The sequence below is a fragment of the Cydia strobilella genome, chromosome Z (genome assembly GCF_947568885.1).
Source record: "Cydia strobilella chromosome Z, ilCydStro3.1, whole genome shotgun sequence".
Classification (NCBI taxonomy): domain Eukaryota; kingdom Metazoa; phylum Arthropoda; class Insecta; order Lepidoptera; family Tortricidae; genus Cydia; species Cydia strobilella.
Genome location: NC_086068.1, coordinates 55,814,946 through 55,833,401, shown reverse-complemented (window position 1 = coordinate 55,833,401; position 18,456 = coordinate 55,814,946). Strand labels below are relative to the sequence as shown.

Here is an 18,456-nt window from a genome sequence, read left to right as displayed (position 1 = left end):
TTTGATTTAGATCCGGCAACATTGATTTCAGGTACGGCACGATGTCGAGTCTGGAGCGATTGCCGTCCGACGAGACGGATGACGGGAACGTGAGAATAGAGCCGGAACCGACGAAGGCGTATAATACGGGTAAGACCACTATTATTTTTTCACCTCAGCAGCTCGAACAAACCTTTCGTCGTCACTCCCTGGAGTGAGGTAAGTGCGACTTTCCTCAGGGAGTGAAACAAAGTAGCTTTTTAATTTAGTAAAGGCCATGAACTGCCACTTCATACTTCTATTACCCATTTTTTTCTTCTATATTATTCTGTGTAATTCGAAATACATTTCAAGTGGAAGTCCATTTTTGACAGCTTTTGTTAGAAAGGGACTTCCACTTGTATTACAAGCTACAAGCTTTTGATAAACGGGCCCCAGCTCGTATTACAAGTTACAAGCTTTTGAAAAACGGGCCCCAGGTGTTGTTAATAACTTATTTGTAAAATAAAACGTATTACTATTTTTGATTAATGATTGTGATACATGTGATCGGATCAAACGCTGGAATAAAGACCGTGTTTCAGTGTCAGGCGCGGCAGGAGGCATAATGGGCTGGACGGCCAGAGCAGGCTCCTTCGTGGTGGAGAAAATGAACATTTTCAGCTACACAGAGAGCGTTCCCAGCACAGCGCTTGCGCACAAGCAGCCATCTTTCCTAGAAAGGTATGAATCCTTTAGACACCATGCGTATAGACACCGTGCGTGTTCAAGAGCCTGACACTCTTTGATAGAGAAAGATAGTCTTATTGCGATTCCTATAAGAGGAAAGGGAAAATAGTGCCATGCATTGTCCTTATCACCGACCGGGTGGCATCATAGGTAGGAGACGATGGCGAAATACCAAAATTTATAAGTGAAAGAGAAAAAATCCTATCCTGCTAAAATTTTATATGAATATTCTTTCTCTTACCCCCGGTCGCTCGGTGGTGCGTCTATAACTACTTGTATATACTATATGTCTATGGTGCGTGTTCGATGGAGGGCCTGCCATCTCGTGACCTGAATAAAAAGCGAAAACAATTCATGCCTCTATGCAGGTGCTTTTTCGCATTTCGCATAGTAGGGTCTACCGTCTCGTGGGTTAATCTAAAAATGAAAACTTATTATGTCATAAAACCGGCCAAGTGCGAGTCGGACTCGCGCACCATTATGCAAAAAACAAAAAAATCACGTTTGTGTTTTGGGAGCCCCACTTAAATATTTATTTTATTCTGTTTTTAGTATTTGTTGTAATAGCGGCAACAGAAATACATCATCTGTGAAAACTTCAACTGTCTAGCTATCACGGTTCATGAGATACAGCCTGGTGCCAGACGGACAGACAGACGGACAGACGGACGGACGGACGGACGGGCAGCGGAGTCTTAGGAATAGGGTCCCGTTTTTACCCTTTGGGTACAGAACCCTAGAAATGGGAGCTTAACATTTTTAGGGGTCCGTACCCAAAAGGTAAAAACGGGACTCTATTACTAAGATTCCTCTGTCCGTCTGTCTGTCTGTCTGTCACCAGGCTGTATCTCATGAACCGTGATAGCTAGAGAGTGGACATTTTTACAGATGATGTATTTCTGTTGCCGCTTTAACAACTAATACTAAAAAGTATGGAACCCTCGGTGGCCGAGTCCGACTCGCACTTGTCCGGTTTTTTAAAGCATCCGGGCTGTATGTCCCCCGTTTATACACTACCCTCACTAATCTTCTTTTTCCTTTAATAACTAGGTGGAATAACGCAGAAGCCAAAACGATGAGTATGTGTAAAACTAAACGTTTTTGAGTGATACCGTTTTCTAGTGTAGCTATTTTGTAGATAATATTTATGACGGCAAGCCGGGAATAATTGTAGAAAAAATGTTTTTTAATATTTTAACTAAACGTTTTTGAGTGATACCGTTTTCTAATGTAGCTATTTTGTAGATAATATATTTATAAGCCAGCCGGGAATAATTGTAGAAATAATATTTCAATAAAACGTTTTTTAGTGATACCGATGTAGCTATTTGGTAGAGAAAATATTTATGACGGCAAGCCGGGAATAATTGTAGAAAAAATATTTTATAATACTTTAGCTAAACGTTTTTGAGTGATACCGTTTTCTAATGTAGCTATTTTGTAGAGAAAATATGACGGCCAGCCAGGAATAATTGTAGAGAAAATATTTTATAGTCTTGTAACTAAACGTTTTTTTAGTTATTCCGTTTTCTAATGTAGCTATTTTGTAGAGAAACTATTTATGTCGGCAAGCCAGGAATAACTGTAGATTTTTTTTAAATAATATTTTAACTAAACGTTTTTGAGTGATGCCATTTTCTAATGTAGCTATTTTGTAAAGAATATAATTATATATTTATATTTATATAAGCCAGCCGGGAATAATTGTAGAAAAAATATTATATGTTAACAAAACTTTTTTTTTAGTGATACCGATTCCTAATGTAGCTATTTTGTAAAGAAAATATTTATGACGGACAGCCGGGAAAAATTGTAGAGAGAATATTTTACTAGTCTTTGTCAAGTACCAATCAATTTATTGTTTAATAATGCAACGTTCTATTAAGAAACACAGATACTCGTATTTTTAATAACAATATTGTAGATATGTATGTATTTAAATTGTTTCAAGTAGTTATGTGAGTTTTTTTATTATTTATATATTAAATTTAATACAAATAATCGAATAATGTATGTATGTATGTATGTATAAACTCTTTATTGTACAAAGACATAGAACACAAATATGGCACAGAAATAGGCAGTACAAAGGCGAACTTATCCCTTTTAGGGATTTCTTCCAGTTAACCTTTGAGTAGATGAGAATTGATGAAGAACGGTAGACAAATATAGCACTGCGTACAATAGACTAGAGGAAAGTCAATAAATTTATAAAAGAGGGCGAAAATAAATAAAATAAGATAAAAATTTGAAGTAACAGTATAACAAATATATATAATACCTACGTTTTATAAAATAAATATACATCCATAGTCACAAACAGTTAATTCTGGTCCGATAGCCACAGTTTCCTTAACTGCCCCTTAAGCGATGCAACGGACCGCGATTTCCTTAAGGAGGGAGACAACTCATTCCAAAGCTGAACCGCTCGTACCGCAAAAGATTTACCATATGCACTAGATTTGTGATGAGGTGTTGCCAGTGCAAGATTTGCACTCGATCGAAGGCGATGGCCACTACCATCTGCCATAAATTTGAATTTTTGTGAGAGATAGACAGGAGAAGAAGGAATAATTAATTCGTGAAATACCTGTTGAATAGGTAAAGTCGCCATCAGATATATCGGAGCGGCCGAGGTGCTCTAAAATATCTGAACACGCACTGTAAACTGTAACGCCTTGACAATAGGAACGTGTTCAGATATTTGTGAGCGCCTTGGCCGCTCCGATATATCTGATGGCGACTGTACATACTTAGAATTTAAATATGTTCATACATAACATACATTAACATTTTTTTTAATATTTATTGGCTAATGAAACTAGAATAGCGTTTATTATAATGTACCTAATTCTAACAACATAGAAAAAGTGGCTAAATTATGAAATAGAAAAATATCTAGTGCCAGACAGCCTTTAAATTCAAGTAGATTTCAAACTAAAAAATTTTTTCATATTAGTAGAGTCCTATGAAATTTAGATATTTTATACATATGCAAAATATTTGAAACTGGCAGCGTTGTTACAAAACTATAATTTTAGGTATTTAATATCTTTTAAATAAATACTTAGCCAGCTCTGTTGTATTTTTTTATATCAATGATACCAATATTATGTATACTGTAATACACGTGTTACTTACTACCTGGTAACTTGTTTTTACGCGCCAATGAGGGCTACCGTTATTCTGCTCACCAGTGACACCAGTTGGCGCCACTGTAGATGTAGGTCCAAAAAAACCGATACCAATATACACAAAGGTATTTTAACGTCCAAATGTGCCATTTTTTCGACCTGTTTAATTTAGCAAATATTTTAGTTGGCACTTTTTTATACCACTAATATTTATTGAGCTATATCTATTGTTTACCATGATTAATCAAAGATGGACAAAGATTTACCACATATAGGTAATAAGGAGTGAAAATTCCCGATAAAAAAGCTTGAAACCGCCAAAACTTCTATGCATTTGACATTTTAAAAGACCTCCATCTACACTAGCGCCCCTAGCGAAATTGAACGCAGTAGCCCTCATTTATACAGTATAATTAGTAACAAGAGAGGAAGCTCAGAGGAATTCAGTAAGAAGTTTAAATTGTTACTAAAAACTACAGAAATTAAAAATGTTTCTACATACACGATTAAATTAATTAGCCGCAATATAAGAAATATTGCAAAGTTACCTCTAAATTTTCACTTGGATACCTATAAAATCTAACAGTATATACATCTTTACCTTCCAAAAATAAACACTGGTTCCACAATATTAAACACCTCAGTTTATTCAAGAACTAAAAAAACCTCAAACCGCAGATGCTTGGGCGTCAGCGAGTGGAAGGCAGCGGTGGAGGACGGCACGGCGGAGACGGGCGACGGCAGCGGGGCGAGCGGGGAGGAGGCGTGGGGGACACCCTCGTCCGGTGACCTGTCGGATAATCTGCCGGACTCCGAGCACGGCACGCTCTCTGTAAGTGTGGAACGGCATAGGGCGAGCGGGAGGAGACGTGGGGGACGGCAGCGGCGCGAGCTAGGAGGCGTGGGGGACACCCTCGTCTGGCACGGCATGCTCTCTGTAAGTGTCAGCAGTGGGTGATACACCCTTGTCGGACGGCCTGTCAGACCTCGAGCAGGGCGCGCTCTCTGTTAGTGGGGGTCGGCAGCGGGTCGAGCGGGGAGGAGGTGTCGGTGACGCCCTCACTAGCGACCTATCGGATAATCTGCCGGACTCCGAGCACGGCACCCTCTCTGTAAGTGGCCATCAGTGGGAGACACTCTTCGTGCATGTTCCACCTTTTTACACGACTTCCCAAAAAAGGGAGTTTATTGTTTTCAGGGTTCATGTTAGTCCACTTTGTTCCATCGTAATTGCTTGTTTAATATATCATTGCCATGTACCTAGTGTACTTGCCTACTTGCGCAATAAAGTGTTTACTACTTTGCGAAACAAAAGCGAATGTAGAGCAACCTTCCACTTTTATAACAGTAGCACATATGCCTTTTGAACAGAAAGCCCTTCACTTTCGCAGTCGCCCACGAAGTCCTCATCGTCGTACGCTGGCGACGACGATACGGAGCTGATGATGGACGAGCTCCTTATGGCGCCTACCATCACCGGACCTACGACGCTGAGGCCGCTGTTACCCAGGTAAATATACACAAGATTCCTTGATTCTTAATATACTTGGCTAGTTCTGAGGGCGTCCGCTAGCTGGCGGAGCGGGTGAGCTGGTTAACGAAGTTAGCTGGTGCTGACGCGTGCGACGGATTTCACCTACAATGGCATCCGCGTGCGTGCGCCCGCTCCGTACACCAGAGCCAGCTAGCGGACGCCCTTAAGGGGCCCACTGACTATCAGTCCGCCGGACGATATCGGCCTGTCAGTTAGAACAAAAATTGGACAGTTCCGAACAACTGACATGCCGATATCGTCCGGCGGACTGATAGTCAGTAGGCCCCTTTAAAATGGATAAATTCATGATGTGGCAATCATTTTATGAAACGATCGCCTGACCACGCCATGAAAAAGTCTAACCTAACCATATCGTAAGTGATATATTCTAAAATGGCATTTCATGAAATGACCAAATTCTATGATCTGGCCATGACATAGACAAAGTTATTGATGGTGGAAGAGTTTAAGAAAAAATTGTGCCTTCGAATTTGACAGATGAAATAGAATACACTGTACCATCTTTTGTTGTAATTGGTTAATGGATTGTCAAATTTTGACAATCAACATCAATTGCATCAATTCAAAGCACGTTTTTCTTTGTCTTCTACTAAAAATTACTTTTTGGCAGAAACAATAGTTAGTAGTGTAAAAAGTTTTAGGCTACTTATACAAAAATATCAATCGCTAGATCCAGGAATATATTCTTTTCACGGACTTATCCTGGGTAGCAATAACAAGCGTGAACTTGTATCAATTTTGACCTTTGTCTGTTCTTATCCCCACTTTGAAACACATTTTATGAAACAATATAGCTGCATGCCCACTTATGTTAGATTAGCACTTATGTGTGAGATAATGTCTTACAGTACTACAAGTTTCCTTATATTTTTTCAGAAAAGTTTATGTATTTAACTATATATTGGCTATTGGCTGGGTGACAAAAGTTATATGCAACTTTTTTCACCTCCTGGTATCCAATGCACTACTGACGAAGCAACAGATACCTTCACAAATAAGAATACTTCTCGAGACGTATTTTTCTAACGAGGCGGTGTAAAAAGAGATAGTGAATACAGGAAGAGGTCGAGAGAGCCAGGATACACAAGAAATCGAGTCCCCGGCAAGCTTGGCCGAATTTCACCTTCCCTGTATGGGAGTTACGTTCTCATTTTAAAACTAGGTGTTGGATTGTAATAAAACTTTGCACATACAGTGACATGAGGTATATCTAGGTATGTAATTAGTTTGGTGTCCCTTTGTTTGACACAATTATTGAAAGTCATAATGTAATGTTTGTCATATTATCATTAGTCATAATTCTGAAACCGTTAACTTTTCAGGATTTTCCTCAGGTTATCCTACAGATAGGTTAGGTTAGGTAAGGTTTGTTTTATGGCAATCCTGAAAAGTTACGCGTTTCTGAGAAAAACCAAATTAAAGCAATCTAGCTAGTTATTTTAAAATGAGAGCGTAACTACGTTTGTATGGAGAACCGAGCTTACCGGGGACTTAACCCTTTACCAAGGCTGACATTTCAAAAATGCCAATCGAATGTCAGTCTTACTCATCGAAAATAGAACGCATGCTTGAAGTGCCGTATGTGGGAAATATATATCCCTTAGCCTGGTAAAGGGTTAAATAGCGTAGTCAAAATCGGTTATTAAACATCGTAGTACTGGAAGACACATTGATGTTAATTTACTCCTTCCCAATAGTGTATTTGACTGTATTTAAAATAAATTATTTTACACCATGCTTGAAATAAAGCACCTGAAGATTAATAGAGAAACGTAGATACAACTTCTATTTTAAAACCCGTATAAAACTATAAAGAGTAGGTAATTTGATCGTGACGTCACATGCTAGTTTTTCATATTAATTCCATAGTAACAAAATCGTTTTGACAGTTCGAAAAATGAAAGATTTGACTAGTAGTCAAGTCTATTGGTAGATGAACCAAATTTTAAACAAGATACTAACCTTAAAACGTAACGTAGGGATATTTTTAGGAGAAGACTGGAACCCCTGATGGAGGAGGATTGCTCGGACAGTGGCAGCGAAGACAACAAACAGACGCCCACCAATTCGGAAGACCAGGTGAATATCTTAGTAGTTAACACTTAACACTTGACGCTTTTCTCTTTAGCCCTATGGTTGACTGGTAGAGAATGCCTATAATGGCATTAAGTCCGCCTGTTGTACACTTTTTATTTGCAATAAATAAATAAATAAACACTTAAAAAACGGGATATACACAGATTCTCAAACAAAAGTTGTGTGGCTCTATTGGAGAGGGGTACACGTCTATCGCAGACCAGGTGAATAAGAATTTTCACGTGCGCTGCTCGAGACTTGTACTCCAAGACTGCCTAGAGCAGGGTTCGAGATTATCCAGATAATTATCGCGATTATTATCCGATAAATATCGGATAATTATCCCAGGTATGAATGGTGCTATACTTATTTTCTTTGAATTCTTTGATCGTAAAATCTAATGATTTGGGCGTTTTTTGCTATGTACAAATAAAAACTGACCTAATATTGATTAGTCTTTATTAACCATTGAAATATAAGATAATCATCATTTAACAATCTCATTATATTTCATAAATTTTAGGTTATTATCAAATCGATAATTATCAGGCATAAAAATCACGATAATTATCATTGATAATTATCCTTTCGAACCCTGCATACGGCCACAAAGCTGTCCTGTGGGCACGGACAGTAGTTAAAAGCTTGTATACCGAAAAGGAGGATCCCATATCAATTTAATCAGAAAATTTTCCTTTATAATCCTTAACTTTGGATTTACCCATAAAGACATGAATCTATTTGCTGTGTATGACCTTGCGAAGGAGTATTGCCTTCGTTCAATGCATTTTGCAGACAGTTTTATATAAGTATTGGACACGTTTTTGGTACCTACGGTACAATTCTAGCAGATTAAGTAATTTCAGGCTACCAGTCATTAGTATTGATTATTCTTTTTAAAATACTGACCATTTTAAAGGATGACTCACGGTCCGTGTCCGGGCCGAGGCGCCCGACACTTCATTTTTTATAAAAAACCGGCCAAGTGCCAGTCGGACTCGCGCACCGAGGGTTCCGTACTTTTTAGTATTTGTTGTTATAGCGGCAACAGAAATACATCATCTGTCAAAATTTCAACTGTCTAGCTATCACGGTTCAGATACAGCCTGGTGACAGACGGACAGACGGACAGACGGACAGACGGACAGACGGACAGACGGACAGACGGACAGACGGACAGACGGACAGACGGACAGACGGACAGACGGACAGACGGACAGACGGACAGACGGACAGACGGACAGACGGACAGACGGACAGACGGACAGACGGACAGACGGACAGACGGACAGACCGACAGACGGACAGACGGACAGACGGACAGACGGACAGACGGACAGACGGACAGACGGACAGGCGGACAGGCGGACAGATGGACAGACGGACAGACGGACAGACAGACGGACAGACGGACAGACGGACAGGCGGACAGGCGGACAGATGGACAGACGGACAGACGGACAGGCAGACGGACAGCGGAGTCTTAGTAATAAGGTCCCGTTTTTACCCTTTGGGTACGGAACCCTAAAAAGCATCACGTAATCACCGATCACCCGTGATAGAAAACGAAGTGTCGGATCCAAATCGTTCTAGTAGTATTTTGCAGTATTAATCTTGCGGTTTATTAATCAACCCTACTAGTGTATTGACTACCAATACAGTATTGCAACATGCAAGGAATTAAAAATCTAGTCGACGGCTATCAAAAAAACTCTATGTAGCTAGTAACAAAGTTAGATATAACTCCGTAATAGATGGATACAGTCTAAGGAAAAAACGTGCCTTGAAAATCACGAAAATTTGATTCTCGATCAGATGACGCCACTAGTTTTGGCCTACTCTCGTATAGAGAGCGTTGACGGTTTCATTTGTTATTTTAACGTAGTTTTAGAAATCTTCATTTTTAGTTTTAAAGTATGTCGATAGATGGCAGTGAATTTACAGTGGTTACAAAATTTATTATGACAGTACCGCTCTATCTTATTATATCCTCTTTGCTAGTAATGAACTTGAAAAATTTCCCGTATTATTTAAGTACCTCTATTTATTAATATTGATTGATTGAACCCTGGACCATGTTTCAAAATGAAACGGATATTCATAAATACGCTCGTAATGTGTAAAGATGCATAATGTTGCTCTATGTACAGAAATAACAATCAATCGAAAACGTTGCTTTATAAGTACAACCAAGAGCGAAAATCTATTTTTGTAGGTACTTATAATAATCTGGTTGGTTTTATATCTGTTACTTAATAATTTAGAAGAACAAATTAACTGACACCATATTATGTAATAATTATAACATTCCCTAAAAATATATTCTATGGGAAGTTTTGCAAAATTCTCTGCATAGAAGTTACATTTTGAATGGTGCGACCCGCGCTTATTTTTAGTAGTAAAACCTCAGAAAAACAATGATAGAGGTGAAAAGGGGGAGGGGTGATATGACCAAACGAGATGGTATTGTGGACCTTTTATTAGGAGTAGCATAGAATATAATTATATTGTCGCTATACTTACTCTACCTCATATCTGCAACAATCATTTGATGGAAATGTCGCCTTTCTTTCATTCGGAATACGGCTGTTTTTGTCATCAAATGAGTGTTGCAGATACGAGGTTGAGTAAGTATAGCGGCGATATTTAACTGTCAAATTTTTGTTCTAACTGACAGGCTTTAGTCACGAATTTTAAACGTCTTTTTAATGTCGTCGCATTGCGTATTTTTTGTCCCTAGGGAGCGCAAGCATCTCAAATCTATAGTGTCTATAGTATGGATGGTATAGAAAGGATGCACATCTCTTATGGCAGAATTGTTGCAAAAGTGACCGCTTTCAACTTTAAATAATAGTTCCTAATCTCTCCGGTGGCGCTAGTTAGGCTCTGGGACATAAGCCATATAAGCAACAAATAACCCGACCAAATTACGTAGGTTGTTTTTGGTAGTATTTCGGTGTATGGTGGCGCCGCCTAATTACTGTTTTTTGATGGACACTTTTCATACATAGAGATTTGGCTCCTTTATATAGTCTCCATGGTCTATTGTATGCTTGCCTGTTTTGCGATGAGACTAAAACATTTTGAAACATGGTCTATTAAGTACACGTATTGTTACATTTACATGCCCCATAAATAGCATGACTGGAATGGTGCATGCGTTGTTGTAAAACCTTATACCTGTATAGTTGAGGGGTTAGCTAGTAACTGATCAAATTGGGGCAGATTGTGCCGGACCATCAGTGTTTAGAAAGGTTGGACAAGAGGGACTGTTAGCGTGTAGGAACCCAAGTCTTATGAGTCTAAATTTGAAGAACTCAACTCGTTTTCACGAGGTTCAGCGCTTAAAAAACTTCAGTCCAGTCTTCAGTCCTTTAAGTACCCAGTCTTTTTTTGTTATCACGAGTATTTAAACTACTTAATTGATATCTCTTATCTAACCGACCTTTTATATTTTGTTTCCCTTTCGACAAAACCGCCGTTAGATGTTATTAATGACATTTACCGAACACCAGATTAATGAATAAGAATTCCGGTTTAGATACGGCCATAAACTTCCAGATAACAAACTTAATTAGTGTCTTGACAAGGTCTGAAATAGTTATTTGTTATACAAGGGTGCAAAGTTGTATTTTACCCGCGAGTGTGGAATTGAAACACGAGAAGTAAAATACATTTGCACCCGTGTGTAACACAAAACTTTTCCCTTCACTATAGCGAGGAAAGTGCAACATCTACAGGCGTTAGATCATCTTCATCACTGGAATCACTTATTTTTTACGATATTATAACAGAAAACACTGGAAATTCTGATTTTTACGTGAGTCGGTGAGATGTGTTTATAAGTAAAAAATTTGTTGACACTTGACAATGTTGACATTTCTGTTCTGACGTATGAAATGTCAACGATGCGTTTTGAAATTGCATCGACTCAACTTGTGCGTTCAGAATTATATTTAACATCATTATAAAAAAATCTAACGTTTCTTATGGAATTTTAAGGCTTATGACTTAAAATTATTAAATAAAGCTAAATTTGGTATTTTTTATTAGATTCACAAACCATTTATTTATTTATTTAATGATAATTAATATCGAACGAACCATTATTATGAGCGTTTAACGTTTTGTTATCTGTCAAGCTACTTAAACACTCTCCATCCAAGGTCAAATTACTTTCCCCACTAGTGGATAAAATGCGTTTTTCCCCGCTTGTTTTAAAGGATAAAAGACGGCTTTCCGAGCTAGTGAGGGGAAAAATTTCTTTCCGGTGGCAAATGCACTAGTCCCAAAACGCACTATTAGTCATTACACTCTAATTTCGAAAGCCCCTCTTCTCATAAGAAACTAGGCCCATAACACCATTTTTACAAAAGGTCTCATTCTCGATTTATCTTCCCCGATCTGTGTTTAAATACTTTAGTCTCATAATGCATAGTTTTCAAAACACTAGTCCCAAAATATATTTTTCCCCTCACTAGCTCGGAAAGTTGTCTTTTATCCTTTAAAACAAGCGGGGAAAAACGCATTTTATCCACTAGTGGGGAAAGTAATTTGACCTTGGATGGAGCATGTTTAAGTAGCTTGACAGATAACAAAACGTAAAACGCTCATAATAATGATTCGTTTGATATTAATTATCATTAAACAAATGGTTTGAGAATCTAATAAAAAATACCAAATTTAGCTTTATTTAATGATTTTATGTCATAAACCTTAAAGTTCCATAAGAAACGTTTGTTTTTTAATAATGATGTTAAATATAATTCTGAACGCACAAGTTGAGTCGATGCAATTTCAAAACGCATCATTGACATTTCATACGTCAGAAATGTCAACATTGTCAACAAAATTTTTACTTAAAAACTTCTCACGTAAAAATACAGAATTTCCAGAGTTTTTTGTTATAATATCGTAAAAAAATTAGTGATTTCAGTGATGAAGATGATCTAACGCCTGTGGATGTTGCACTTTCCTCGCTATAGTGAGGTGAAAAGTTTTGTGTTACACACGGGTGCAAATGTATTTTACTTCTCGTGTGTTGAAACACTTGCTACGCTCAGGATTCTATTTTAGAACCACTCGCTTCGCTCGTGGTTCAACTATAGAATCCTTTCGCTTGCTCGTGTTTCAATTCTACACTCGCGGGTAAAATACAACTTTGCACCCTTGTATAACAAATAACTATTTTTCTTTTATTTCCGCATATATGTATCGAAATTAAAGTGTATTGACTAATAGTGCGTTTTGGGACTAGTGCATTCGCCACTTCTTACTCCGTAACATAACTCATAAACAGGATACATATTCAAAGTCCAAAAAAGATCGGAAGAACATAGTTTTTCAAGTATTTCACAACGACATTGTTACTACTATTAAAATATATAAAAAAAACAGCCGGCCCTTAATACTTACTCTTATTAATACAATGCAAGGCACTACCCCTTAGGAAAGAATTCAATGGCATATATAGTTTGAGGCAAAACTTCTTACATTTAATACCGCAACATCCCGAAAATACCAGAATACCGAAAACCGTACTTCTAACGCTGGCCCGCCCTGCTACATTGTCTAAAAGGCACCTATATATAGTCTGCAGCGCGCGTGGGCTCGCATTTATGACAGTTTTAGGACAAAAATCTCGCATCTAAACGTCGATCCCGATACATTGAGCACAGTCAGCGTGCATGGGTTCACTCAGGGGCCAAAATCAATCTAATTGGCTAGAGGGTAGCTAGGCGATATCTCACATTGTGAATGTTCCGCTGACGCGGCCATTGCCGCAGGGCAGCGCGCGTGGGCTCGTTGCTGACGGCTACTCCGACGCGCGCCGGCCGCCCTCTGCGTTAGAGTCAGGTGAGTTTACTGTTCATTTTTTACTATGGCGGTCTTCACATGGCGACCGCACACCGCTCAGCGCAAGCGGGATATCGCTATACACGGTGTCGGGGTATGAAACGAAAGCCAAGAGGTCCGTTGAGCTGCCGATGTGCTGAGCGAAAATTACATGGGCGTCAAAACCAAGGCTCGGAACCGGTTTTTCTTCATACAAAAAATACCGGTATTATTACGTTCTTTTTCGTTCTTTGGTTTATTATTTAATTTTTAATGAGACAATTTGAAGGGTACACGGAAAGAACATGTCTAGTCACTTAAGTAACATTTTGAGTAATCGCGGTTTTAAAATTTGGAACCACGTCAAAATGTATGGTAATTCCGTAACCAGGTCTTTTTTAACTAAAAAAAGTTGTGTTACATATATTATACAGTGGTAGCAAAATATATAAGTAACCAATAGTTCATTAAGAGCTAGACATTTTGAAATGAAAATCTCATTTTCCGAAAAAAGTGACATGTTCTTTCCGTGTACCCTTCATTTGAAGTTGCTACCTAAATACATGATTCAGTCCTAACGTAAAGATCATAAAATAATTAAAAATATTAGGCTATATCGGGCTATATCGAGTTTTACAAAAAACCTGTTCCGAGCCCTGCCCGCGCAGCATGGTTCCCCTATCACTAAGTCCGTCACTTTCGCACTCACATACTTGTTAGAACGTGACAGGCATGGTGATAAGCGTACCGTGCTACGACCCGGTCAAATCATTGGTTTGGTCTTCGTTTGATCCATACTGAAGCGCGTCCCTATAGCCTGTACACGTGCATAGCACTGTTTGTCTAGCTCATACAGCATACTGGAGCGGTGTGAGGATTCGTATCAGTGTGAAAATCGCGTAGAGCTAAACCAAGATAAGTCTGCAGCGATTTTGATAGCCTAGACGGTGCAAGTGTTATTTATTTCATAGAAGTTTGACGTTTAAAATAACACTTGTACTATCAAAATCGCTGCAGACTTATCTTGGTCTAACTCTAGAGTCCGTCTAAGCTAACTTTGCGCCAAGCATAACGTGAGAGAATGTCATTATAAGCCATGCAGATTTAGCTTGGTCCATAGTCATCCTTTTCTTTTGGGTGCTAGTACTAGTATAAGACAAAGATAGTATGATTCTCTGTCTATGTTTGAGACAGTCCTTTGACAAACTATAATTACGTTGTAAAGTTTGTAGAATGTATTGGATCTCATACATTTCACGACTCTTCTCTCCGCACAGACTTTATCTATAGTCGTCGTCAATAGAACTTGCAAATAATCTAAACCAACCGTTTTACCTTCATTACTTCGTAATCTCGCTCTTTGAAAGAACAACCATGACCTTATCAACAGTCTTTATACTAAAATATTTTATTTATATAAATTATTAATAAAATAAAATAAAATAAAATAAAATAAAATAGCCATTTATTTCGACCTCAAATTAAAAAAATTACATTTTTTTGTCAAGTTTTAGGAAAAGAAAAACAAAACATGTCGAATTCTTAATTTAAACATAATAATAATAAAGTTCTTTGTCGTATATGTTATTTGGTATTTTTATTGACATCGGTCGACTTGCCTCCCGGCATAGGCCTCCCCTAAGACCTTCCATTCCTCTCTGTTGCTTGCTCTTCTTGTCCATGTTGGACCAGCGATAGCTCTTATGTCATCTTCCCATCTGCGGTAAGGCCTGCCTCTTTTCCGTTTCCCATCTTTGGGGTACCAAGTTGTAACAATTTTTGACCATTTCTGTCCTGGTTCTCTCAGCATGTGCCCAGTCCATTTCCATTTAAGGTTACTTGTTACATCCATTAGGATACATCCATTAGTTTTGTGTTATTTCTTATGGTGCTTAGTCTTATTTTGTCTTTCTTCTTTATGTTGAGAATACTTCTCTCTATGTTGTGTTGGCACACTTCTAAGGATTTCCTATTCTTTTGCGTTAAGGCCCATATAAATTATTAGTTAAATTAAATGTCAATTATTAATATTTCAGGGAAAATAACCTACGTAAAAATGTTAGGTTATGTGTCAAACGTTAACAAAATCTGTCATGTTTACATTATTTGCAAGTTCTATTGACGACTATACTATGGACAGAAATAGTCGATTTTAGTTTATGTAGATTCCCAGTACATATACAGAAAGTAGAATTTTGATGTCAAGCATAGGTAATACAAGTACATTATAATAATATGCTTTATAAGTAGGGTAGGGCAGGTTTTTGATCACGAAGTATATACCACCCCAAAGGCGTGTATACATAAGGGAAGGAATGGATAGATTTGCAAGGTTCTGGTAGGCTTCCGTAGCTCAATTGGTTAAGACGCACGGATTGCGGAGGTTACGGGTTCAAATCCTGCCGGAAGTGTAACTTTTTCCATTTTTTCCTTTAATATAAAATTCACGAAGTATATGGTATGAGAGTTGAAGTCACGGGCACAACAACAGAAAATCATGTTATGACAGCGAGATTTTGAAATAGGTAAGTATTATTTTCTCGTACCGATACCAAGTTGTACCGCCAATTGCAAGATGTATGGTTATCTCGCATTATTTGTTGACACGCCTAATTCGGTGATACAAATTTTGAAGCATGGCAGTCATGGCACTCAGGAAAGCTAGTGAATTAGGGCCTTTTAAATGGGACCTCACGGCTTCACGGCTTCGGCGGCTTTGCCGTGAGGCTCATTTAAAAGGCCCTAATTCACTAGCTTTCCTCGGTGTCATGCTTCAAAACTTGTATCACCGAATTAGGCGTGCCACCAAATAATGCGAGTTTACCCTACAAAAAAGCTTCTTCAAGGTTTTATTAATTTTTTTAGCTTATTATCGTGCGCTTAAGTCAAATTCAATCATTTAATATTGTTTTTGATATTATCACTCTGTGTAGATGTGTTTAATCATTCACCTCAACTCTCCTGCCGATGCCATAAGGGTTATATAGGCCTTAATTATTACTCACGGTTCGGTTCTTTTATCCCCGCCCTACCCTATAAAAATGTATAGATATTTTAAGATTTTTAATGGTTCTTATGTGTATTATATAAGCACAATGCATAATTGAATATAATTGTAGTATTTTACATTGATATATAAGTTCATAATCATACAATATTTGTATAAGACATCATGTAGCAAATTAAAATTATTTAGGTAAAAATTTACATTTACATACTCTGCTTATTAAATTACTTATTGTGTTCAATATTAACGAAATAGAAAGGAAAAAATATAAAACAGCAGGCCTATTATGGATGGCTTTATCTACGTGACAAAATATCCAACACTTTTTATCACCGCGGGATTAAAAGTGACGGATACCGTTTTATCACTGTCTCGTAGACACGAACGACCATCATATCCGTACAGTACTCCATTCAGATAAAAAATTACATATTTTACCCTACCTGCGGTAGATAATTATTAATTACAGATTATATTTGATATTTCTTTTCCAAGTCCATATTTTTATTACAAATAGTGTTAAACACAATACACAAGTTACATCACCACGAACGTGTTTATCACTTTATCAGATATAAACCTATTTTGTATTTTATCGCCAAAGAAATACTAAGATGCGTAAAGTAAGTAGTGCAAAATATTGTATCCATAGTTGTAACAACCAAAGTAGTATGGTAACACTCTACGGCGCCACACGGTTTAGGCGCCATTCGTTTATTACGTAAGGCAATTTAGGGGGGGGGGGGTTAAACCGTGTCCTATTTTTTCTTACAAGGGGGTGGGATGACTTGATAGTTTTTACGATCACAAAAATGCGCAAGTAAAGATTATACTTCGAAAAAGAGTGGGACATCCGTGCGAGTACCGATAAAGAAAAACTATAAAATCAAGCCAAAGTTGATACCAGTAATATATGATCATTGTCAAGGGGGCGCTGTTCATTCTCATGTATAGGGTGACAGTTCATATAGTATGAAAAAATTAGTTCCAGTGAAATTCCGCAACATGGCGCGTGATCATATATTCCTGGTCAGGATTTACTTTTGCAGGTACAAAATAAAATTTCCTAAAAGTGTTTCTTTGGAAATCGAAATTTAAGCAAACCCGATGTGTTATCATTTTTCCCTAAGATTCTTACGTAATAAATAATTATTAAACAAGGGGGTGGAGGTCGGCGTATTCTATTTTTTCTTACATAGGGTGGGAGGGGGTCAAAATCTGGCAAAAATCGTCTTACGTAATAAATGAATGGCGTCTTATGGTAAAGTAAGGACGCTTCTTATGCACGATGAATTTCGTATGTTCCTATCTCTATTACACGCGCATAATTATATTGCTGTCTCGCACGCACAGTGTCATCGACCGCTGGCATCATGGGTGGGATAGCGGTATAATTATGCGCGTGCGACAGAGATAGGAACAGGCGGATCAATGTATGACACTTTAACGAACTCGATTGTCAAACTTTATCGTTGGGCAGCTATAGGAACCTTGCCAGTTGGATGGTCTGCCATCTTCTGGCCAAAATCGGAAACATAAACTATACATTGACACTTCACGCCAAAGCAAGTGTTGCCCTCTACTGTTCGTGTACGTTTTCTAGTGCACTGTAGATTCTGCCATCTTGTGGGATAGGAAGCATAAACTTGACATTTATACTTTTCGCCAATAAAGGGGGGGGGGGGGGGGCTACGCTATGTTCGCTATACCTAACAACATACCATGTGATGAAATTAGTATTCTTTTTTCGTACCGGTAGCAAGTTCAAGAGCCAAACGCGAGATTAATCAAAAAGTTTCATCCAGGTATTTACATTAATACATTCACTTAATCACATTCACTCATTCATTGATTCACTATCTTTCCTGCAATTAGTATACAAATGTGCTAGAAAGTTTCCAAAATGTTCGAAAAGTTCCCGAAAAATCACAGGAAGCAAAGAAAACATTCATATAGAAAATGGAAAATTTCGATTCCCATAAAAAATATTAACTCCAAAATTTTACCATGTGGAAATTTCGCAATTTTAGAAAGTTTCCGGCGGCACATCAGTAGCTGGGTATATGATTCACTTCAACTCTCCTGCGACACCAATTGATACCATCTACATTAGCTGTCACAACTGTGGCTACTTATTGTGC

At 38.0% G+C, this 18,456-nt stretch overlaps 1 protein-coding gene across 1 annotated transcript in view; it reads left to right on the top strand.

The window, feature by feature from the left end:
- LOC134755222 (uncharacterized) overlaps positions 1–18,456 on the top strand; it is a 119,008-nt gene that overhangs the window by 88,259 nt on the left and 12,293 nt on the right. The window contains exons 21-26 of the mRNA XM_063691746.1: positions 32–129; positions 564–702; positions 4,521–4,674; positions 5,234–5,352; positions 7,377–7,476; positions 13,260–13,329. Of these exons, the coding sequence (XP_063547816.1) occupies positions 32–129; positions 564–702; positions 4,521–4,674; positions 5,234–5,352; positions 7,377–7,476; positions 13,260–13,329 (680 nt within the window). The remainder of the gene's footprint in view (positions 1–31; positions 130–563; positions 703–4,520; positions 4,675–5,233; positions 5,353–7,376; positions 7,477–13,259; positions 13,330–18,456) is intronic.